This window comes from Leptopilina boulardi, unplaced genomic scaffold (assembly GCF_019393585.1).
Source record: "Leptopilina boulardi isolate dan_hultmark-lab unplaced genomic scaffold, ZJU_Lbou_2.1 LbouV2_154, whole genome shotgun sequence".
Classification (NCBI taxonomy): Eukaryota; Metazoa; Arthropoda; class Insecta; order Hymenoptera; family Figitidae; genus Leptopilina; species Leptopilina boulardi.
Genome location: NW_026137701.1, coordinates 52454 through 79057, shown reverse-complemented (window position 1 = coordinate 79057; position 26604 = coordinate 52454). Strand labels below are relative to the sequence as shown.

Here is a 26604-nt window from a genome sequence, read left to right as displayed (position 1 = left end):
GAATTGCTGGTAGTAACCCGGCCAGTCCCCCGCGTGCGGGCGGTGCATCCTAACAGCCGTGGGTTGAGTTATAGACTTGCCGCTTCGAACCTTATAGAATCACGAATTGCCGCTACCGAAACCCAATCCTGTACCTCGCCGATGAGGTGAGCAGGTGAATATCACCTGCTCGCCCGCTTCGACTTTCGGTTAAAAAAAAAAAAGTGATTCACGTGTCCTAGTGTGTCGTTTTTTTTTTCCTCTTATATTCTCATAATATAAAATTGACCTTGAAAATTTCCTTTCACAAAATAAAACACAAAAACAATTCAAAAGCATGAATTTTTATTTGACGCGAGTGATATGTGCCGGGTATTGTTTTTGCAATTTGTGATATACCACAATAGAACTTGATTTTTCATTTCAAAGTCTATTAAAAAAAGTTGACTTTTTTTTCCTCCAAAAAAAGAAGAAACTTGTTGTCAATTAAAGAATCGAAAGAGAATTTATTTGGAAGGGACCATTATTGAATCTATTAGGGAGTTATTTTTGAATGAAGAATTCTTTTTTTTTTTTAAAGAGAGTTTTATTTTTAGAAGAGACAAGTTATATTAGAAAGGTTCGAAAGTTATTTTGGAAAGTATTTTAAAGAAAGGAGGAGTTAATTTTTAAAGAGTCACATATATAAACATCAACAGACTAAAGATATCTCGTCAACACTTTTAGAAGATTATTGACAATCCTGAAATAATAGTTTATTAGTGAAGAGTAAAATTAATTTTTAAGTTTCATAATATTTGAAGAAACATTATAAATGCCAAATTAAAATATTATCAATTTAGAAAGTTAGATTTTAATCAAAAATTCTAATTATTGAGAATTTTCGAATTTTCGATAGATTTTAATTATAGAGAGTGGAATCTCTTATATATGTAAAACTGTCGTCAAGTGTTGATGTGAAAATTGAAAGACCTTGAAAGCAAGACCTTGATTTAGGTTGAAGGGCCTGCACACGAAGAATTTGGAATTGATTTAGTGTTTTTTTTTTTTTTTATTTATTTCTCAAGCCATTTACAAGTTTTCCAGAACACTGTATGCGAAAAGTGATTGAACAAACTTTTTTTAAAAATTCTCATCGATCCTGAAATTTAAATTCTCAATGTTGATCGCGATATTGTAGATGAGAATTATTCAAGTCCAAACAGAATTCTTAAAAAGAAGCTAGATCTTAAAGAAAAGATGACAATTATTAATTGATTGAATCAATTTTAAATGATTACAAATTGTGAATTTCTAATTTCTAATTGCTGACTACTAATCGAGAACTGATTGGAAGTTGATGATTGATAATTGCTGATCAATAAGTGCTTATGAACAATTGAAGATTTTGAATTTCTGATTGATGAATGGTAATTGATAATTATTGAAAAACTATTGAATAAGAATTGCTATCGGAGAAACAATAATTCATAAACGGATATTGATTCATAATTCAAACTATACGAAAACCATTGATTATTTTCTAATTGATATCTAATGATTGATGATTTCTAATAAAAAATTATTGTTATAGTTCGCCAATCAAGAAATTACTATAATTGTAATAATCATTACAAACAATTAATTGAAAATTGCTTATTAATTTTTACATTTATTTTAAATAGTTATTGATTGAAGATCTAACAGTGTAAAAACAATATTTTAGAGATTCTCCAAAATTGAGATTCGAGAATCATAATTTAAAAAAAAATTTCAATCTGTTACAAAAATAACTGATTAAAAATCTCTTAGAAGAGATTTTGAAAACACGATAGAAAGCACAGAACCTGACTAATCAAATCTAATCAATCTTGATCGTTACAAAAAATCAGGACAAAAATTTAAACACAAAAATGCAATTAAGAACTGCGATTGTAAACCAGTAGTCAAGGTCTTTAATATAATTGCCATCCAATTAGAGATTTTTTTTTTTTACAGAATAATCTCGTCAAGTATATTCCTGTGAATGCATCAACAAAAAGAGCTTTAATTTAAAGAAACAATAACAGAAGATCAATAATCTCTTTTAAAAATTTGATCAAGAAGATTGAAAATATTTTATTGAAAAAGATTACAAGTAGAAAGATTTTAAAGGTTTTATTAGAAAAACATTCCAAAGGTTCAAGGATTAAGGAGACTTCCAAACAATTCAAGAAGGAAAATTCCAAAGTTCGAGAAAGGGAAATTCCAAACATTCCATAAAGAAAGACATTTTCCAAAGGCTTCCAACAATATAAGGAAGTTTTGGGAAGATCAACAAACAAACAAAAAAAAAAAAAATAGAAATTGCTAAAATGTCATCATTAGTTGAAGAGGATTTAGAATTAAATTGAAATAAAAAGATAAAATTTCATGAGCCATGTCTCAAAGACCAGAAACCTCAAATGAGGAGTCATACCTGTATTCAGGTCGACCCTCAAATTTACTAAAGACAAGTTTCTCCAATTCTCATTTGGAAAAACTCTATAGGCAATCATCACTTCAACAAAAAAGAAATGGTTTAAAATGTTTTCTCATCTCAGCATTAATTCACGATGTTTATACATTATTTTTACCCGAATTGGAATTGGTTATAAGAGGATTGGCAGTGATATTTATGGGACTTAATCTTGCACTATTGGCATGGGCACAACGTGGTATCAAAGCAAGGGGATATTTGTGGTTTATGATGCCTAATGTGGCATGGCAATTATTTACCGCACAAATACTAATTCAACTATTTCTAAAATCCACTGAAGTCAATCATCGTGATGGTCTTGGATGGATATTATTATTGTTGTATTTAATATTTGCAACACTTCCATTAAGATTGCCATTGTGTTTATTTTTGGCAGTGGGAACGGCTTTGGTGTACATTGTTGCAATTAGCGGCCTCTCCAAATCATCGTCAATATTATCCGCCTTTGACGTCCTGGTACGGAAATATATGTTTTATATATATAAGTTTCATACATATAGATCTTTTATACATTGCGTGTTGCTTTTGCTATGTATATATATATATATATATATATATATATATATATATATATATATATATGGTAGCCATTTTCGTTGCTGGGTATATATGTATAGTAAAACTTGCTATACAGTGAGTTTTATATAAAATTCTGACTTCCCTTTTCCTGACTCATTCCCTGAGTTTCTACCTTACGAAAATTAGGGGTTGTTAAACCGTTATCTTTTTACAAATCGAGAAGGTTGTTTGGGGGTTGAAATATATTGCTTCGAAAATATATTTCTCTACGCGGTTTTCAAAACAAAATGACTCCATGAGATATGAACATCTGATTTTTTTTGTTTTGACGATTTATCATTTTTCTTTTTTTTTTTTAATAATGCTTGGTTGATGATAAATCGAAAAAAAAAATTTTTAATGGATAATTTATCATAGAAAAAATAATGGTTTTGCTTTATGATTTATCATATCACAAAAGTTCTGTTTTTGTTCATAAAATTTTTTTAATGATTTATCAAACATTTAATTAATTTTTTTGTAGCTTTATGTTTCTATTTTCGATTTTTTGTTATTATTTTCAAGGATTTTTGTTTTTATATTAATTAAAATGAAATAAATTGTTTTAAATAATTGGACAAAAAAAAAAATGTTTTAAAATTTTGTTTGCAGCTTAACTACTCTAAAATTGTATTTATAAACATGAGTAGAAATTATGAAAAAAATGTTTTGTTTTACTTTTAATAATGAAAACAAAACAATGTACAATCTTTTTTATGTGTGTATAACACACTGGATAAACCTATATCTTTTTGGCCTTGATGTAAAAAAAAGAAAATCACTTTTTTTAAAAAACTTTTAATAAACGAATAATTGAATTTGTTTGTATTTTAAATGATTATTTTTAACTGCATCAATATACAGAAAAAGATAATTATCTATTGATAAAAATTAAACCGAAAAAAATTTATTCTAAAATTAAAAAAGTAATGTTTAAAAATATATTTTTTTTTGCCTAATTAAATAAAATATTTTAATAATTATATGAGAAATAGTTTCCATAATAAATATTCTAAAATAGGTGCCAAGGATATTTTCTCTTTAGAAAAATTATTAAAAAAAAAAAAAAAATTTCTAATAAAAGTTTTTGAAACAAAAGCTTCTTTTCAGAAAAAAAGTTTATCTAAACACATTTTCTTTATAGCAAACTGTAGTGTGTTTTTTTTAAAGATTAAAATGTTTCTAATTATTACCTACTTTTTCTTAAAATTTTGGAGCAAAACAATTAGTTGCATTCTTAGAATGTGCAAAGAGCATACATATATATAATCATATTACATAATGTGTGCTCTGATAATATATTCATTGCAATGAAAAGTTGAATGATTTATGGTTAAAAAGCCTGCGATTATATATAGTTACTATTATTATTATTATTAGTTACTATATATATATATATAGTTAATATGGATTTTATTATATATTAAGTTTATAAAATATTCATATACAAATTATTATTGAAAAAGACTAATATAAATTTATTGAAAATATAGACATTTCTCTCTGCAATATAATATTTTCCATAAATCTACAACGAGGGAGCAAAGAGAGAATACTTATTGCAAGTGAATAATCAATATATATATATATATGAGAGATTCTTTTTCAATCGCCCCAGCCCAAAAAGTCAATGTTCTGGGATTGGCTTCATACTTTGGTAAATTGTTGTCCTATATGATATTAATAAATCCCTAAAATATAAACTCATTAAAAAATGTTTGTAGAAAGTAGAGGGGGTTGAAGTTTTGACGTTAAGGGTAACATTGTCATTTTCAAATCCGTATAACTATGACAAAAGTTAATGGATTTTAATTTATCTATAATGAATTTTAATGCATTTTTCACGTACTGTTCAAAAATGTTTACAAAATTAAAAAAAAAAAAATTTCACCCTTTTTTTTCAAAATCAACCCTTATTTTTCGATTTTTAATGCATTTTTTACGTACTTTTCAAAAATGTTTACAAAAATTAAAAAAAAAAAATTTCACCCCTTTTTTTCATAATCAACCCTTATTCATTGGAAAGCTGAGGTTTTTTCCCATGAGCTATGTAAATATAAAAGTGGGACAACAATAATTTTGTGAGAAACATAATATTAAATTAGGCGGTGCCTACCTAAATCCTCGAAGATGATCTCCAGGTATACCCGTTATCGGCACCGCCTGCTTTAATATTCTGTTTCTCAGAAAATTATTGTTGTCCCACTTTCATATTTACATAGCTCATCGGAAAAAACTTCAGCTTTTCAATGAAATTAAAAAAAAAAAAAAAAAATACCCGAAGGGGTGAAAATCGAAAAATAAGGGCTGATTTTAAAAAAACGGGTCAAAAAATTTTTTTTTTAATTTTGTATACATTTTTGAACAGTACGTGAAAAATGCATTAAAATTTATTATGGATAAATTAAAATCCATTAACTTTTGTCATAGTTATACGGATTTGAAAATGACAATGTTACCCTTAACGTCAAAACTTCAACCCCCTCTACTTTCTACAAATATTTTTTTAATGAGTTTATATTTTAGGGATTTATTACTATCATATAGGACAACAATTTACCAAAGTATGAAGCCAATCCCAGAACATTGACTTTTTGGGCTGGGGCGATTGAAAATGAATCTCTCATATATATATCAAAATAAATACTTCATTATATTCTCTCATTACTTTTCATTTATCACTGTAATTAATTAATATTTGATTTTAAATTAAATTTCATTTTAATTATAACAGTTATTTCACGCGGATTCAAAATAATAATTTAATAATATTACGAAAAATTAAATTAATAAATTGAAATAATCCACTAAAGTGATTAAAATTTAAGGGGAGATTACGGTGACTTTGAGATTTTTTTCAAAGATTTTTTTTTATAGTAAAAAAAAAAATTTATTATTTAAAATTTTTTTATGATAAAATACGTTTTAAAAAGTCGAAAACAATTTTTGTTTTTTTTTAAACAATCTAATAAAAAATGGCTGCCGAATAAAAGTTTGTCGCACTTTTTCTCTGGAACAGTTTTAATCTAAAATGAAAAAACCAAATTTTTTTTTAATCTGTACTATTTTGGCTATCGTGTAAACTAGAATGAGAAATATTTATTGAAAAAAAAAACGATTGGCAGATTTTTTATTTTTTTCAATAGTTGAGATTTTTAATGATTTTTAAGAGTCAAAAGTCACATATATGTGTTCGTTACTTTCAGCCGAGTAGAGGCCGGTCAATGATGGTATGGGTTTAAAATAGAGTCATGCGATGTGAATAAACGAATGACAGTTTGATTTAGTTTCACGTTGTTACTTCCGGGAATATACTTTATAAAAGACAACAATACACGTACACTGACGCAGTAAAACCATAATAATTATCCCATAAAAAATCATTAGTTAGAATTTATTTTTAACAAATTTTACCATTACTGAATTTTTGGACACCGAATTTTAATATAGCAGAATTCTCATTCAACAGAATTTTAAGTGATTAGAATTTTTAAATGTCAGAATTTAACCGAATCTCCTTTTGTTCGAAATTACAAATGACAGAACAGAAAATTGTCAATAAGATTTCGGCGCGATTTCTTAAATTATCAAGAAAATTGTGATTGGTAAATATTAAAAATCGCGCCAAAATCTTTCTGTCGATTGTTTGTTCAGTCAATTGCAATTTGGGACAAATCAAAATTCGGACAAATGAAGATTCGGCAAATTAGAAATTCTAACATTTAAAAAATTGAAAAACTTAAAATTCTGTTAAATAAAAATTCTGCAAAATTAAAATTCGGTGTCTAAAAATTCTGTAATGTTCAACAAATCTGTTTAAAAAGAAATTTTTTGTTAAATGCTAATTTAAAAATAAAAATTCGTCTAAAAAATAATTATACCTAGTAATAAAATTGTGTAAAATAAAAATTCTAACTAATGATTTTTATGGAATTTTGAATTTATTTCCATTTTAATTTTATTTTAATATATTAGCACCATTTTTAATTTAATCATTCAATTTAATCAAACATTGTCAATAAATTAAATGAAATGAGAATTAATACTTATATATATTTAAAAAATATATTATATAAAATTAAAATTCTACCATATATAGTAGGGAAGAGTCAGTACGGTTGGGCCACGTTTTGACTTGTGGCCATAACTTCCGTTCTAAACCGAATTTTGGGTTTTCTCACGTATGATTGGAAAGATCTTTTTAAGTGCAACATTTTCTGTGAACAACAGAAAATGATTGGACTAAAAGTGTAAAAGTTATGGGCATTTCAAAAAAAAAAAATTTTGTCGTTACGGTCGGACCAGGGCTTCACGGTTGGGCCACAGTACAAAATCAATGTTATATGAAGAAAAATGATTAAAAATGTACCGCCACAGAAGAAACATAGTATTATTTTCATCCTTAAATCTGTATAATATTTGCCTGCAACAAATTTTACCCTAATTGAGGGTACCACCGTCTTTGTGAACTAGCATTTGTTAAAATAGTATTTTTCGCGCAATAAAGTTTATGCAGTGTTTTTTCTGTGTGTAAAACTTAGAAAAATTTTGAAATGCTCTTGAAAATGAGGAAATGAAATCTGAAATTGAGATAAAAAGCTCTGTGTCAACTTTTAAATAACATTATATTTTTATTGCACTCTATGACTGATTAGGTGCAAATTAAAATTCCTGCTGTTGATTTTTCTCTTTTTTTTCGAAGTTTGTCTGAAAATTCAAGAAAAATGACAAAAATTAATAATATTTAAATTTTTCCAATAAAATCCATTAGATTCACTTTAAAGAAACGTTCCAAAAACGTTTCATGTATGTCAAAATAAAGTATTAAAAGCGTTTTAAGAGAGGGATGATGTCAGGACGTATAATAATTGCAAAATTTTAAGTGGCCCAACCAACACTACATTTATTGCCCCAACCATCACTATCACGTCGTTTTACTTTTTTATTACACAGACAAAAAACACATGATACAAACATCAAATAAGGCATTACATTTTTAAAGAACACTCTAACGAACAAACTTACTCAACTTACTTTATTGTTTGCATCTTCCCCAAAAATCTTACAAAACGGGGGAGGGTACAAATTTAAAAAAAAAAATCTCATTTAAATTAATGAACGCCCCTAAAACGTTTTCAGAACACGAAACGTTTATAATGCGTTATTGCAGTAGACTCGAAATAATAATAATTGCAAAATTTTAAGTGGCCCAACGAACACTACATTTATTGGACCAATCATCACTATCACGTCGTTTTACTTTTGAATTACACAGACAAAAAACGCATGATATAAACATCAAATAAAGCATTACATTTTAAAAGAACCCTCTAACGAACAAACTTAGTCAACTTATTTTATTGTTTACATCTTCTTATTTTGTTCCATTCACTTTTTCGGACACCACAAACAAGTTTTCCTTTTAATCTTTACTGCACTTTTACAAAACACATCTGTACAAATTGGGCATTTCACTGAGACTTGCTAAAAGTAACGTGAAAAGTTTATTACCATCGCTAGTAAGTATTTGCATGCAAAGGTAGATGGCGCTAATGTAAAAGGGCTTTAAACGCAGTACTGGCCCAACCGAAAAGGTGGCCTGACCGTACTGACTCTCCCCTATATAATATAGAAGATAATCTTATTCCCTGCTCACCAAAGTTTAACACAATAAAGTTGTAAAAATTTTTCAAAACTTTATATTAAACCAAAGTTTTGATGTCCACTTGGTTTACCATTCAATTTAAGTTTACTAATTAATTATTCTCGGAAATTTAAAAAGCTTTTCCTTAATTATAAATGTATATATTATACTAGAGCAAACATTAGGAATTTTTTTTATTGAAATTAAAAAAATATTAGTAGTTTTAATTTTTTTTAATAATATTTTTATTTAATAATAGTAATTACTTTTTTTTACAAATTTTTGTTTACTTTTCTAATGAAAATTTTGGGTGAAAAAAATTATATTTTCTATAAAAAATAAAATGAAGACATATAAAAAATTTGAAAAGTAATAATTTTCAGGTTTTAACAATCTCATTATCAATTGGTGCTGTTCTTCTGGGTGTATCGACATATTCCCTAGGTGAATTTCAACAACGACGGGCCTTCCTTGAAACAAGACAAAGTCTCGAGGTTCAATTGATTATTGAAGAACAAAGCGCCGAACAGGAAAGACTTTTATTGAGCGTGCTTCCAGAACACGTGGCGGTGAAAATGCGTCAGGATCTTGGTGCCTCATTAGATACACAATTTAAAAAAATCTACATGTCACGGCACGAGAATGTTTCCATTTTATATGCTGATATTGTTGGATTCACCGCCATCTCGTCCACTTATAATGCCAGCGAACTCGTTAAAATTCTTAATGAACTTTTCGCCCGGTTCGATCAACTCAGTGAAAGGTAAAATGTTTTTTTTATTTTATTACATTATAAATCAAATTTATTTTTTTTAATAAAATAAATAGAAAAAACTATTTTTAAATTGAGATATTTGAATATTAATGTTGGATAAAATCGATAAATAAATAATAATAAATACCTGCTTTTTAAAAAAAAATTAATAAAAAATCAACTAATAATGAAAATTTAAAATAAATAGTATTTAAATAATTTTTGTGAAAAAAAAACAATTTTCTTGAGGAGAAAAATTTATTAATAAATTAAATTGAAGAAAAAGTATTATAACGATATGTTTTTCCTATTTCCTCTGAAAAGGAATTTTTAAGAAATATGGTTTCCTTCAATTTAAAAATTAAATAGTAGTATATATATATATATATATATTAAAAAGACCATTTTTATATGGCAGTTCATGGTAAATTAGGTACAATTAGGTTACAATTATATTCAAGAATCGAATAAATTGTGAAAAGAATTTTCTCAGTTGAATTTTTCACTTTGAAACTTTTCTCGTGGAGTGTTGGAATTGAGAAAAGCTACTTCTCGTATATCTGCAAATGTACTCACATCTTTATGAAACGTTTTAAGTTTCTTTCTCTCATTCGACAATTTTTTTTTTTTTTATATTCTCATTGCTTTTTCAATGACGAGTACCTTTTTATTTCAATCATTTATTTTATAGTTCAATTATATATTTACTTTAATAACCAAAAAATAAATAACCAGAATAAAATAAATTTTATTTGTTTATAAAAATAAAAAATATATCATTTTTCATTAAAAATTTTCTTTTTCAGTAAAATGTCAACAATATAATATTTTTTCACTAAATCACTTATTGCACTTTTAATACGAATCATTGTCGATGTTTTACCAAGACAAAATAGGTAAAAATAGTAACGATTTTCTTCATGACTTTCTGTTTTTAACACTTTTGTGCGAGCCGTAATAAAATAGGACAAACATTTAGTTTTAATCCTAGCACTTCTAAATATAATACTCAAAAACTTGAGAGAGAATTCATATTTATGATTAAAAATTAAATTGATTAATGTTCAACTGTTTCAAAGTGAAAAATATACTATGAAAAAGAAACAAAAATACACAAAAACGAGTTTATTCGATAATATTTCTAGCGATTTTTTTCATTATATAGGCTTATTAAATTACTCAGAAAATAATGTAGAATTAATATCTGAAAAAAAAACAAAGATGAGCGAGTACTTTTGGATTAAGGGGGAAACCACATTAAGAGGTTCATTTTTTTATGGATTTTTAAATATTTTTCTTGTGAGAAGAATTAATTAAAATTCAATGACATATCGATATAATTTTATTGCTGTTTTGAACAACGTTTGTAAATTTTTTTTGATCCATTTTAATGAAAAATACAGCCGTTTTGCAGTGATATAAAATTAAAATTTTATTATTATATTTATTTATTATTATATTTTTTAACTTATTTTCTAAGAATATGAATCTAAATGCAGTTGAAAATTATGTTTTAAAAATCATTAGTTAGAATTTTCATTTTATCGATTTTCATTTGTCATAATTATATTTGAGCCGAATTTTTATATGTTCGAATTAGTATTTTGCAGAATTTTCATCAAAACGATTTTTATTTTTGAAAATTTTTATTTGCTCGAATTTTCATTTAACATAATAGGCATTTTAAAGAATTATTATTTATTATTAATTATTATTTTATTATATCATTTGTTCGAATTATTATTTAATATAATTTTCATATAATCCACTTTTTATACTACAGAATTTTTACTTAACCGAAAACTCATTTAACAGAATTTCTAATTGATATAGAATTTTCATTTGTCCGAAATTGCAAATGACCGAACAAACAATCGATAGAAAAATTTTGGCGCGATTTTCAAAATCAACCAATCACAATTTTATGGATAATTTTTGATTAGTTGATTTTGAAAATCGCGCCAAATTTTTCTGTCGATTGTTTGTTCGGCCATTTGTAATTTAGAACAAATGAAAATTCTATATCAATTAGAAATTCTGTTAAATGAGTTTTCGGTTAAGTAAAAATTCTGTAGTATAAAAAGTGGATTATATGAAAATTATATTAAATAATAATTCGAATAAATGAAAATTCATTTGAAAAAAAATGCTATGCAATGAAATTCTACCCAATAAAAATTCTTTAAAATGCCTATTATGTAAAATGAAAATTCGAGCAAATAAAAATTTTCAAAAATAAAAATCGTTTTGATGAAAATTCTGCAAAATACTAATTCGAACATATAAAAATTCGGCTCAAATATAATTATGACAAATGAAAATCGATAAAATGAAAATTCTAACTAATGATTTTTAGAACATAATCATGCGGTCCCGTCCAAGTCCACCGTGAACTTTGTATATTTAAAAAAAAAATTTAATCCTTTTAGGATATAATTTATAACAGTCTATACTATTCGAAAATGAATTGACTTTTATTTTTTATAAGTGTTAGTGCGACTTCATAAATTTTGACTCTTATATGTAAGAGTTTCAATCTATTTTCTTATAATAGTTAAAAAAAATAACTTTTATTTAACTTTGAATATTGACATTTGACACAATAACAGTGTCAAGATTTATATATATATATATATATAAAATTAATCTTTGATGAACTGAAGATGCATTACAATGCACTTGTCGTATTCACGAATCAAGCAATGCACAAACAATACGTTTTCCTAAACAAAAGGAATAAGAGATATGGTTTCAGTTGTGTATATATATATTATATACTATTGTAAATACATATTAACAATATATATATATATATATATTTAATATTCTACTTAATGCTTGGTGTGTAGAAGATAACGTAACTGTAGGTAACTGTAATGCAATGAATGTGCCTCGTTTACAGGGTATCATGCGTGCATAAAAGTTTACCGTTCGATTGAGCATGATGTATGAGAGTGTGTGTGAAGCCTGAAATATTGTAACGATCGACTATCTATATCACCATTGTGAAACACCAACGCTTATACACAAAAATAGATTTCCCGCAGGTATGAATGGAAGTGGTTTTGTAACATGGTATATAGACACGAGGAATTTCTCTCGCTTCACTTCACCCTTACCAATGTGTGTCAATGAGATTTGATGACACGAAGAATCACGCCACCATAAAACAACCCTATAAAACTGAAAATGCCGAGATAAAACTTCATTTCGTGCAGAAGAAAAAAAAATAATAATAATACACAACTACACGCGTAATTTTTTTTTCTTTTTTGCAAAGCGCTGATTAGAATAGATTTTTTTTTATTGATTTCTTCTTCTATACATGAGAAATAAAGTCTTTTAATATAAAATTTCAATTTTATTAATGTTTCGATATATTCTTTTCACACTGAAAAAAAAAAATGAGAAATTTCTAAGACGCATGAATAAGTTGTAAAGTTCTCTTTTGTTAGAATTTTCTTTTAGTCGCACTTTCATTTCTTTGAATTTATTATTTATTAGATATTCAAACCAATCAATTTTCTATATTAAAGAATTTTTTTTTATATATATACCGTTAACCTGGTAAAGATTGTGTCAAAAGACCTGATTTTTTTTCTCATTTCTTTTGTCGTAAAAAATTTTAAATTGGTTTTTAAAAAAAAATTTAAACTATTGGAAAACGTAGTATGAACATCCTTTCAAAGGTTTCCCCCAAGTTTTACTATGCCAATTTTAGTTTTGTCGGAGTTATTTAAACTTAATATTTTTCAAATATTTATTTTTTATTTTGTCCCAAACTTACCCAGAGAATTTTTGGTTGTTTGCATTTTTTTTAAAATCTCCTCACTAAAAATAAGTAAACTAAATATAGATATTTGTTATAAATAAGTAAAAACCTTGTAAGCTTCAGGTAAGGTCGAGGTAATATAAAAATGTCCGCCATACAGTAAGCTTACACAGTAAGGCCATAGTAAACTTACATGGCAAAGTCACTGTAAGGTTACAGTAAGCTTACACGGAAAGTTTTCAAAGGTATCAATAAATAATTTTTTTAAAATATTTATGCGTAGTAGCTTTCTATGGCACTTACGAATGCGCAGTAAATTTTTTTAAGCAAACCCTACCGGGGTTTTTTATATAAATGGCAAAATAAATATAATTGTGCAAAACAATTTATTGTTTACTGTAAGTTGATAAATTAATACTTTGTTATTTGTTAGCAATTAATATAAGCTTACCGTGTAAGCTTACTGTAACCTTACAGTGATCTTACTGTGTAAGCTTACAGTGCCCCTACCATGTAAGCTTACCATGACTTTACCATGTAAGTTTACCATGGCATTACTGTGTAAGCTTACTGTATGGCGGACATTTTTTTATTACCTCGACCTTACCTGAAGCTTACAGGGTTAGCTTATAAAAATTACATGTAAGGTTGAGGTAGGCTTACAGCAATATATTGTGCTGTGTGGGTTACTGCAAGCTTCAAATATGTCTCACCTGACCCAAGCAACACTGAAAAAAATTCCTAACCCCCGTATGCCAGGAATTGACTAATTTGCCTAGTTACGAGAGGAACCCACTAGGCAATCTTGGTCAAAGTTGATTTCGACAATTAGTGGGAATGACTAGGGAAGCTTATCAGAATAACCAGGTATCTTAGTTACATTGGCTAGAATCACTTTGACTAATTAAACTTTAGCAAAATTGACTATAGATACATGCGATATTAACCAAACATCTTAGTTAATATAACTAGGAAACAAGGGGTCAATTCTACTAAATCGACTTTGACAATATTAACCAAGCTATATAACTATGAATTGACTAGGATGCTCGGTTACGCTGACTAGATTTAAAGTTACTATGGTTAATAGTCATTAATGGGAAGCAAATTTTTTTCAGTGAATATTGCGCGGCAAGCTTACATGCTATCTGGTATTAAAAATGAAGTATTAAAAAAAATTTTATTGATCCCAAACTTACCCTGGTTGAGGGTATTTAAACATTTGTTCCATTTATTTAACCAAATAATTTTTTATTTTAGAGATTTTTTATATATCTAAACATTCATTTGACAGAATTCTAAAAGTAAACTTGTTGACAAAATGAAAATTTTGGACCTATCAATTACATGCTGTGATTGAAATTTTTTCCAGTACAGTAATATTTTCAAAACTATTTTTTTTAAACAAACTGACATTGAGATAAAAAAAACATTTAAACTGATAATAAATTTTCGCGTTATAAAAAAAATTGTCAAACAAAAAAGGTTACTAAAAATAATGTCCTGCAGGAAATCTATCAACATAAAAAAAAACATCTACTTTATCTCTGTCCAATTATTATATCGAAAGTAAATTGGAAAATGAAAGAGCTAACCAGAGATGAATTTTTGCCGGAATGTGCTAATCATAAAAAAAATCTACTAAAATTCGGGAAATGCATGAAATTCCAGTGGTATAATATATGATCGATTAGAACACGTTATACGAGAGAGAGAGAGAGAGAGAGAGTTCAGAAAATATTTAAATATTCCATATATTCAGAGGACAAAGTTTGTGAAGTAAATTTTTTGTTTTTTTTCCCTCTCCAAAGGTATGAGCAGCTGCGTATAAAAATTTTGGGTGATTGCTACTATTGTATAAGTGGAGCACCTATTGAGAGACCTGATCATGCCGTCCTTTGTGTTCACATGGGACTTTCCATGGTGGATGCAATAAAATATGTTCAACAAAAAACCAAAAGTCCTGTCGATATGAGAGTGGGAATTCACACTGGAGCTGTACTTGCTGGCGTTCTTGGTCAACGACAATGGCAATTTGATGTTTACAGCAAAGACGTTGAACTTGCCAATAAAATGGAGAGCAGCGGAATGGCTGGGTAAGAATTTTTTTTTCTGATTTTTTCAAATTTTCAAAATATTTATTTATTTGTAATTTACTAACAATGCTCTTTAATACAATATAAAATTTCTACAATGTATTCATATCACGGAGAAAAATGAGATTGTTGTGCAAACAATTTTTGGATTGCTGTCAGTAGATTTGTTGATGTTAAAATTCAAAATGTTAATATTACAATTCGGATTGTTGTTAATACAAATTTATGTTGTTTTAACAACAATACGAATTTTTTATTGTCAGTTTTGTTCAGTTTGCAATTCCGTACAGTTGCAGAAGCAAACTCTCTGTCGATTACTGATGGAACAATCCGGATTTGTTCAGCCGACAGCTTTATTGTTCTATGTCACGTGGTCATCTTGAATTCTCGCAAATTGGCGTGCAGATCGTCGCGTCGTTTGCTTCTGGCACATATGCTACTTTTGCTTTTTCTTATTAGTTTTTTTTAAATGACAAAGTGCTGTTAAATAATGAATCCGGTTAAAGTGAGAAATCTATTGCAAGTGTAGTGTATGCACACAGAGAAATGTTTTATTTGAATTAAATAAAATATATTTGACTTAAATAAAAATGGATATTTGTCTCAGAGTCTACTAAAGTTTTCTTTGTCTCAAATAAATTTTTATATTTAAATTTGAGACAAATAAATTTTTATTTGCTACAAATATATTTTATATTTAGAACAAATAAATAAAAAGTTTTGAATGTAATATATTTAATTGCAAAATTGCCTGGTATTCAGCCAAATATTCTGGAATTGATATAATTAAAATTTATGATTCAAATTGAAAATCTTAAATTTTTACATTTCGTGGTTATTTTTTTGTATGTTCCGTGGATATTGTTGAAACATAACAATTTCCATTTCTCTGTGTCAATGATAAGTTGATTTGAATTCTGCTTCACATTTGAGACACAACAGGGAGAAAGGCACTCAAAATAAAAGGAAAGTGTGATTTAATTAATAAACACTCGCGAATAAAAACATTTCTTTAATTATCCTGAAATTAGTATTTGTTTTAATCAAATGATAATCAATCCTTGTACAAACAAATGCTTGGTCGCGTTAATCTGTCACCTCGTTTTCACTACGTTCGACATCTTTAAAGTTATATCGTATACAGTATTCTGCGCATGCTTGCGTTGAACTCGAATAAACTTTTATTTGAATTAAATATATTATTTATTTGCCACAAATGTACCTTTTTAAAAAGTACTAATAAAATTGTTTATTTGTAAGAAACATATACGACAATTTCAAATAAACATTTATTTATTTAATTTAAATAAAATATTTATTTGAAATAAATAAAAATGATTTAAATATGCGTTTTTATTCAAAACTAATAAATTTTTTCTCTGGGTGTGGATGAAGAGACAATTTCATCGTTTATCGGTAAGTTATACTCGGTTACTATTGAACATAACCTTACCTTAAAAAATACAAAATGTATATTAAATATTATTTAACAACAAATTTCAACTCAAAATAATTTTTTGGTTTGAGGTCAAAGAATTTGATTCAGAAGCTGCATGTTCCACAGATTTTAATGCAAATGAAACTGGTGATATGACCTACGGAAATCTGCTATCGATTATTTCAGAAGGCGAAGAAACTGAACAAATTGTATTAGACGGATCAAAGCTTTGTTAATAAAAAAAATTGTATTGCCGATTTAACAATTTAGTTTTGTTATTTCAACTGTTCCATAACAATTTTCTTTGTTCATCAAACAATTCTGTTTGTTCACCGAACAATCCCATTTTAACAATTTTTTTTGTCCCAACAACAAATAGAACTGCTGATTCTATATTGACAATCCGGAATTGTAGAGTGGACTTAATTTTAGAATCCAATAATAATTAATGCATTATTATTTCAAACTTCTCGGTTACAATGTGAACCTTCATCAATGAATTTATATTGTCTAAACTAACCAATAAAATGCAAATAAGAATTTTTTTTAACAATCTTGAATATATGTGATGCATCACGGTAAAAGGGACCTTATAGCTGTAAAAAATGTTAGGTTATGTTTGTGATTTTTAGAGTGAAAATACAAATGCTATAAACCACTGATTTTTAAGTCTTGCTTAGATTCAAAATGTTGAATAAAAATTGATTTTGATTTTACATAAATAATTATAAAAATAAACATTTATAATTAAGATTAAAATATCATTAAACATAACCTAAAAATTTTTTCAACTAAGGTCCCTTCCAGCGTCACATTATTACCTATAGAAAAATAAAAATATATTTCTCATCAAAGGATCAATAAAAAATACATTATATGAATTCTTATTAATCTAATAATTTTCCAAATTATTGTTATAATGAAATTTTTTTTTACAATTATTTTGAAAAAATTTGTTTCATTAGATTTGAAATATTTTTAAAGTTTTTGTTTACAATTTTGTTTCCCTCAATGATTCTATGCTTTGTTATCGTTTTTCCTTAAATGTATTAGGATAAATATATATATATATATATGTGTGTCAGTGTGAAACTTGAGTGAAACAACTATGTCAGATGAGAGAAAAAAGTTGTTCGCTTTCAGAAATGTTATAATATATAGGAGGAAAAAAAAGTGTGGGTGCCATCGTATATATAAGTAATAATTAAGGATCAAACTCTGAATTGAATTTCATATCGGAAACAAAAATAAATATAGAGGATAATTTAGGAATTGAATTGAAAAAAATATAGATTGTATGGTGTTTGACAAAATAATAACTCTTGTTTGTACACGGAAATATTTTTCAGAAAAAATTGAAAATAAATAATTAATAGAAAATTGTTTAGAAAGAAAATTATGTTTAATAATAATCACTCTGTACATATAAAATTTGTATATAAATTTTAATGGGAAGAAAAAGTTTTAAAATAAGTAATGAAGTAAAATTACCTAATATAAAAAATAATTTTCTCCAAAACTATGATTTAATATAAAATATAATGCAATATCATTCAATTATTTTTTATTTAAACTTTCTTTCTTTTTAGTAAACTTTTTATTACTTTTGATATTTGCAAAAAAAGAAATAAGTTATTAGGGTTCATGATGAGAGGAAAGTTGAGGGAAAAAGTTTTTGCAATATCGTCCACGGAATGTTTTTGGGAAAGTACCTATATATATGGGCGATTCCACGTCAAATTTACAATCAAATTTTTAATTCGGCCAAAAACATTTTTTCTTCATTCCTTATTGAAAAAAAAGGATACGTATTTTTTTTTTTTTATGGCCAAATTTTCTCGCTATGAATTTTTGAAATTTTAGATTTTCAAAAGTAGACTTATTTTCAATCACATGTATCTTTAAAAAAATGTTTTTGGCCGAATTAAAAATTTGATTGTAAATTTGACGTGGAATTGCCCATATGCGTTTTATGATTTTTTTTCCAAACAATGAATTTTTTTTTTTTTTTTTTTTGAAAAAAAGAAAAATACTTAATTGAAAATACTTTTAATACTATAATCTAATAATAAAATTTCATCAATTCTTGCAGTAAAAATAAAGAATAAATATTCAATTATTTTTCTAATGAAACTCAAGAATAAATTGAATTTTCTTTTGATGTAATTTGCTTATTTTACTAGTATATATTGTTCATTGAAGTTTAACAATTACGTATGTATGGAGCTTAAATTAGTTAATTAACAAGTTCCAATGTAATTGAAAAAATAAACTCGATTGAAAGTGGATTGAAAACTTTGAAAAGTTCTTTCCTGATTTACATTCATTACAGAATTAATCAAGTTTTGCGAGATTCTCTTGACTTCCTTTTTTTTTTGTTTCAAATTCAATTATCCAACTTTAATATCAGATGACATTTAACAAGTTGTTGATACTTATATTTACTGTTTGTCTTACAATTGTTAAACGTGTTTTTTAAAAACTAATTTGGATATAAAGAAACAATAAAATAAAAATTGAATTCTTCAAAATATTTCAACCATAAAAATAAATACTCAGGTATGAAAAATAAATTTAAATATTAATCGTTACTTTAAATAAAGAATAAAACTAATAAAGTTAGTTTATGATTTAGTATCAATTTTATATCTTTATAAACTTAGGATTCTAATTGTTAATGCTTATTTATTAATATAAATTAGGACATTAAATTTTTCATAAATACAGTATCTTTAGTTTAATGAATTTCTAAATAAATAATAATGCAATTTCTTTTGATTGATAATACACAAAGGGGAATTTCATTAAAAAATTCTGATTAAATATACTTTTCTTATTATTATGAGGTAAAGAAACGATAAGAAAAGCAGTTTCATCGTCCAATCAGAAACTTTCCAATTCTCTAATCTAAGCATCAAATTTACGTTTAATAAAAGTTTCTTCTATATAACCGCAAAGACCAAAACTTTAACTCTCAAGTTGTAAGAACCAGTGAGAGTAGGGTTGAGACTGTGAGAACCTCTTGGGAGTTTCCCTTTAAGTCAATTTAGTCGAGTCCTTGCGGTAGGATAAACATATATATATATATATATATAGAAAAAGGGTGGTTACGTGTTTGTTGGGTTTGATACAAGGGGAGAGAGACTGTATAAGAGGAAGTAGAGATAAGGCAAAATCCGTTTAAATATATATAGATTATAAGTATATATTATATATATTTAGAAATTTTTAAATATTCTACAATTTTTTTTTCTATATTCATGTATACAAGTATCTCACGGTTGTTACTTTTAAGCTATAAAAGACTTGCTAAGTTACTGTTAAACGATATTTCTACAGTGTGAATAGCTTCCTCGTGAACGGTATAATTCCTTTCGAATAACCTCGCCAAATAGCATTATAATACATAGGTCGACAATTTTGGCTATATGCCAATTTATATTTGTCCATCGTATTTGAATATTAGCGCCAACAATGAGATTGACTACTTTATTTAATGAAGTCCTCTAATTCGGTTTATGTGAAAAAAAAAAATTCTATAGGTAATTTTTTTAACTTTTTCAATAATTAAGGTTCTTTTTTATTGTAGACTATTTAATAATTTAATAATAAAATTCGTAAATTGTAAAAAAAAAAAAAAATTAAGGCATAATATTTGATAAACTCAGAAAAAAAATATTATGTCCGGCTAATTAAAATTTTCTTCAATATGAAAAAATTAATTTTTTCTGACCAAAACACTATTTTTCTCCTTAAAAGTGAAGAAAACTCAATTCTTGTTACAAAAGTACAATAATTAAATAGAAAATTATTTTTAACAAAAGAGTTTTGACTTTTATTTGTACTTAATAACTTCTGTCTGGCCATATCTATCATTTACTACTTAAAGTGGAAAAAAAACCAATCTTTCTAAACAAATAAATAATATAATTTTTAATTTTTAAGAGAAAAAGTTTTTCTCTGACGCATTAAGTTTCTTTACTTAAAAATTCAATTGTGTCTGACTATAACAGTCTCTTTCTACTTAATAGAATAGAAAACTAGTATTTCTAAAAAGAGCAAAATATTCCATGAATTTCTATATATGGAACACAATCATTTGTCTGGTTAATTATAATTTTCTGCCTAATGACAAATTGAATTTTTTCTGACTAAAACAGTCTTTATCTAGGGTAACTGCACCAGTGGTGGATCAGTTAAGCCCCTTAACTTTCTTATTTTGACTTTGAAGTTCTGTATAGGTTGCTTTTAGACAAATTCGAGGTTATTCTTCATAGTATTATGGACCAGATAGTTCCAATAGACATTTCCTTCAAGGTTGGACTTGATTTTGACAACTACGTTTACTTTAATGCTCCATCAAAGATAATTTGTCAATGATCCTATTCTGGATCACTGTTTGCACCAGGCATGGTTATAGATTGCTCCAGTGGTGGATTACTTAAAAAATCATACTAAAAAACATTGCATTTTAAAATTACGAGACTGAGACGTTTTGCAACTTTTATAAGGCTTTACGGACAGATTTTCAAATTCACTTTCCTATCCATATCCCCTCCTCTTTCATTTCTATAGGTATAATGTGACTAAATATTAATTAATCATCTTTTTATTAGAATTTTTGGTAATAAATAAATAGAAACTCTTAAAGCTTCAGTTTCAATGATAAATAACATTTATTAATTCTGGGTATTTTAATTCAACAAAAATTTAACAATTTGAAATCAGGGGGTCGATTACGTAACTTTCCCACTTCCCACATTTTACATCCCACATCCCACATCTCACTTCCTACATTTTACATCCCACTTCTCAATTCCCACATCCCATTTCCCACATCTCACTTCCCACATTTTACATCCCACTTCTCACTTCCCACATTTTACATACCACTTCCCACATCCAACATCTTGTGGGAAATGGGAGAGATGTGAGAAGTGGGATATAAAAGGTGGGAAGCGTGATAAGAAAAGTGCAATGTACAATGTGAGATGTAAAATGTAGGAAGTGAGATGTGGGATTTGGGATGTAAAATGTGGGAAGTGAGATGTGGAATGTGAAATATGGGAAGTGGGATGTGGGAAGTGGGATGTGGTATGTGAAATATGGGAAGTGGGAAGTGGATATGAAATATGGGAAGTAAGAAGTGAGATGTGAAATATGGGAAGTGGGAAGTGGATATGAAATATGGGAAGTAAGAAGTGAGATGTGAAATATGGGAAGTGGGATATGAAATATGGGAAGTGAGAAGTGAGATGTGAAATATGGGATGTGGGAAGTGGGATGTGGGATGTAAAATGTGGGAAGTGGGATGTAAAATGTAGGAAGTGAGATGTGGGATTTGGGATGTAAAATGTGGGAAGTGAGATGTGGGATGTGGGAAGTGGGAAAGTTACGTAATCGACCCCCAGGTGTAAACAATTAATAAACTTTTGAATTAGTGTTAACTAAAATTTAACTCATAAAATTTTCAATAAAACAATGCGTCAACAGGCGAAAAGTAGGACTGATCCACCACTAGATTTTGTTACTTTTTTGGTTCCAGTCGTGGATCACCCCAAAACAATGGACACGCGCTACTTACAGACGTAAATATTGTTCTCAGGGCTCTATGGGGATGAAACGAAATGCCTCCTATTGTGAAAAGAATTAAAAATTGTCCTAAAATGACTCCAAAGCTTTCTATTCCAAAATATACTCTTAACTTACATGCTAAGGAAAACTCTTGTTTTCTGTCACCACTTTAGTAATTGTTGTCCTGCTTTCTTCGCGATGAATTTAAAAATTTTTTTAAATTGTAATATTGATCTGTATAACTTTCTTAACAATTACCGACACTTGCGGTTCATTTACTTACAAACGTGTAAACACAAATGACCATTTTTCTCGCAGTTGATCCACCACTGGTGCATGATCCACCACTGGTGCAGTTACCCTATACTTGAAAGTACAAAAAAATTTATATTTTTTTTAACCTGTGCGTAATATTTGATAAAATCAATTCAGAAAAGTTTTCTATCAACTAATATTAATATTTTCTATATATTACTTTTAAGATATAAATTCCGTCTGACTAGATCCAATTTTTTCTACTTAAAATGCAGCAATGTCATCTCTTTAAATTACACTGAAAATAATAAAGTTTTAAAATGAAAAGAATATTCGGTTTATAATTTTACATTTTATTTTCAATTTATGAATATTCATCCTATAAAAAAGACGATTTTTTTTCTTGATTTGCGAATATTCTGATTAAAAGATAAATTTAATCATTCTTCTTTTATTGATTAGAGAAATTAGGAATAATCTAGTGCCTATATGTATATAGTATATAAGATAAAAAGTTGCTTCAAAAGAAGACGAATCTTCTTTTAATGAGAACATTTTTTTTTGGTATATATAAGAATAATATTAGATTAAATTGTTTGACAAAAAAAGTTTTGCTTGACAGATATGAACTATTTCTATTTATTGGAGGGTCAATTCTGCCTGACTGAATATTTATTTTTCTACTTAAATTAAGAGATATAAATATATTTATTAATAAAATATTTATATATACTCGTTTCAAAAAATATTATTTGTCTTTGTTAATTTTCTCTTTTTAAAATCAGGCAAATCATATCTTTTTTTTACTTGAAATCTAAAAAAAAAAAAATTTGTCATTTTTCATTTAAAATAAAAAAAACTGATCTTTATTAATAGAAAAAATATGCTCATTTTACATAATTTAGACTATTTGTTTCAAATACAAAATTTTTTTTGACGCAAATAAAATTTCTATTTGAACTAAATAAATATTTATTTATCTCTGAGATAAATATATACTTTTTCTCTGAATGTAAAGGGTCAATCTAAAATAATAAAATAAAACTTATATTTCAACAAACAAAATATTTATTTAGCTTTGAGATAAATTTTTTTTTTCTATATGTTAAATTATAGAGGGTCAATTTTGTCTTACTAAGCATATATTTTTCTACTTAATAGCAAAATAAATGTTTGCAATTTTTCTTTTCTTTAAATCTACATTTTTTTTAATTTATAATTTAATGAATTATTTATTTATTTTAAAATGTAATAAAATAATAGAAATAAATATAGGAAATAAAATTCACATATGATAATAATTTTGAAATAATGAAAATACAATGTAATTGAATTACAAGAGGATTCCATTTATTGATATTTTTTATATATATATGTGTCAAATTCATTTTATATATATATATATATAAATGACGTGAAATTTATTATCTCTTCAACAGGGAAATCGATAGTGCGTGTCGTTATATAGTGCAAATAAAAAGAATATTATGCGAATAAAACTGTTGTAAAAGTTTGATATATAGATATGGAACACATTACATAGATTGCACTTTACCTTTATATTGACTTTCATTTAATTTAGGTTTCAATCTCACACACTGATATTCAGTATCGGTTTTATTACTATAAGCGATATTCGGAAAGATTATTTTTGCACTAATCACATCTTTTTTTTCAATTTCTTTATTTAATTTGATTTTTTTTTTAAATCTCTAAACCTATATAGATGAGTTAAAAACAGTTTTTTATACTAAAATCTAAATGGTGTTCATTGAATAATTTCTCAATTTAATCATAAAAAATTTAATTGAAAAAAATCTGATTTTTATTTTTGTTCTTTATATATACTGGTTCAATAACGCAAATGAAAACTCCTGTTTTCTGGTTATTTAAATGAAACTCTATTTTTAGAATGTCCATTAATAAATTGAAATGAAATTAGACTTGTGTTATATACGGGGTCTCTTTTAATGATTCAAGATTATAACTTCTGTGTTTGATAGCGGATTAATGAAGCTTCAGAAACAAGTGATTACACTTCACAAGATTTACCTTTGCCATTTATTTATAGTTGTTTAAACAATATAATATTACAAGTATAATTTGATTTGTCATTTAATCAATATCATTTCCAATTAAATTTATTTTCTGATTATTTTTTGTATTTCGTCGCCAAAAATTTAATATATATTTAAGGTATAAGTGTACTCGTGATAAGAAAATCAATCAATAAAAAAGTTCAACGAGATAGATATATCGTTATCAAAAAGAGACATATTTTATAATTGCGGAAAATAAAATCTCTATAAATAATTATTTTTCCAAATTATAATAAACAAATTCTTTAAAAAATATTTTTATAATTAATTATTATCTATAATATTTGTATTTGTGGTTTTTAATATTTGGGAAATCAATATTATTGTAAAAATTTTTTTTCTACTGATCAATTTTCTTTTAAATTATTAACGTCCATGTTTAGGTAAGTGGAAACAAATACAGGACTGTGGAACAAATACTGAATTTTAACGTTAAAAACTATTAAAAAATTAATTTGTTTAAATAAATTTTTATAAACAAATGGAAAAAAAATCGAAAATTACAAAAAAAATAGATGACGCCATTTGATTTTACGGGAAAAATTACTAAAGAAATATACATAATATTCCAACTTTTTTCAACTCAAAAAAAATTTTTTTTTTTTAATTTCATTTCATTGCAGAAGGGTACATATATCCAACGCTACTCTGAGCTTCCTAAACGATGAATTTGAGGTGGAACGAGCTTTCGGTGAGACTCGCGAGGAGGCACTTCAAAAAGCTGGCCTCGTCACGTACTTTATAGTCAGAGCCCTTAAGCAATTCAAGCCAGCTTTGACCAAAAGTCTCGCATCGCTGGCCGATGCTGAATATTCACATAATGTCGTCTCTGACACTGATGGTAGAAACAAAGAGGATTCTGAAGATTTTAGACTACGACTTCGCTTGGAACTTGACAGCAGAAGTATGTTTCATATATATATATATATATATAAATAACACAAAAAAATCTAAAAACAAAACAAAAAAATCCCTCTCATTATTCAACCTACATTTCCATTTCTCCAAGAATATATTATAAGCTTGCTCTCATTATTATAAAACCACTTTTTCAAAAAAAAAAAAATACATATATTTTTTTCATTACAAGGTGAGACAAATTATTCTTTTGTCTTTATTTTGAAATTAGTGGGAAAAAAATAAATTTTTTTTTCTTAGTAAAGGAAAATAATATCCAAATTTTTCTTGGGGTATTATTAGGACGCATGAATATTTTCTACATTAGAAATTGTTGGAATTTTTTGTGATATCGAATTAAAAATTATCGAATTTTTATTTATCAGAATTTTATAAAGTTGATTTTATAATGATCCTAATTATCAAATAGAAAATTTTTTAATTAACTACATTTTAATTTAATACTTTCTAAATTTTAAATTAGTGTAAACGCAGCTACACAGGAAAAACAAAGTGTTATTTTAACAGCAGAATTGGTGTTAAAATAACACGCAACAAATTTTACCCTAAATCTTGGTTAAATCTTATGGGTTTTAGCATTGAAGAAAATTACCCGCAACAAAAATAACACCAGCTTTTTTCTGTGCACCGCGGCGCGGTATGAGTCGACCGCCTCGTCGCGCGCGCCGACATAAGATATTTGACATTTAATATCTTGAAAACAAACAAAAAATCGGCATTTGGCCGTCATATTGGATCCGCCATTTTGAATTTTGAAAAACTGACACCCGATTCGTAATCAGCAACCCCAAAAACCCCCGAGTAACGAGTATTAAGTGAATTCGATGAGTTTTAAAAAATTCGTCCGCCATATTGGATCCGCCATTTTTAATTTTGAAAAACTGACACCGGATTCGTAATCAGCGACCCCAAAAACCCTCAAGTAAGAAATTTCAGGCAAATCTGATCAATTTTAAAAATTTTGGTTTTATTGGGTAGTTTTTGATATTTCTTTTTACCCTTGTGGAAATTTTTTGTTAC

The 26604-nt window shown here is 26.7% G+C and overlaps 1 protein-coding gene across 1 annotated transcript in view; it reads left to right on the top strand.

Annotated features, from left to right (window-relative positions):
• LOC127276842 (adenylate cyclase type 3) overlaps window positions 1–26604 on the top strand; it is a 41861-nt gene continuing 15257 nt past the window's right edge. Inside the window, exons 1-4 of the mRNA XM_051297517.1 lie at window positions 1–2932; window positions 9062–9441; window positions 15016–15300; window positions 25290–25570. Coding sequence (XP_051153474.1) covers window positions 2378–2932; window positions 9062–9441; window positions 15016–15300; window positions 25290–25570 — 1501 coding nt within the window. The 5' untranslated portion in view covers window positions 1–2377. The remainder of the gene's footprint in view (window positions 2933–9061; window positions 9442–15015; window positions 15301–25289; window positions 25571–26604) is intronic.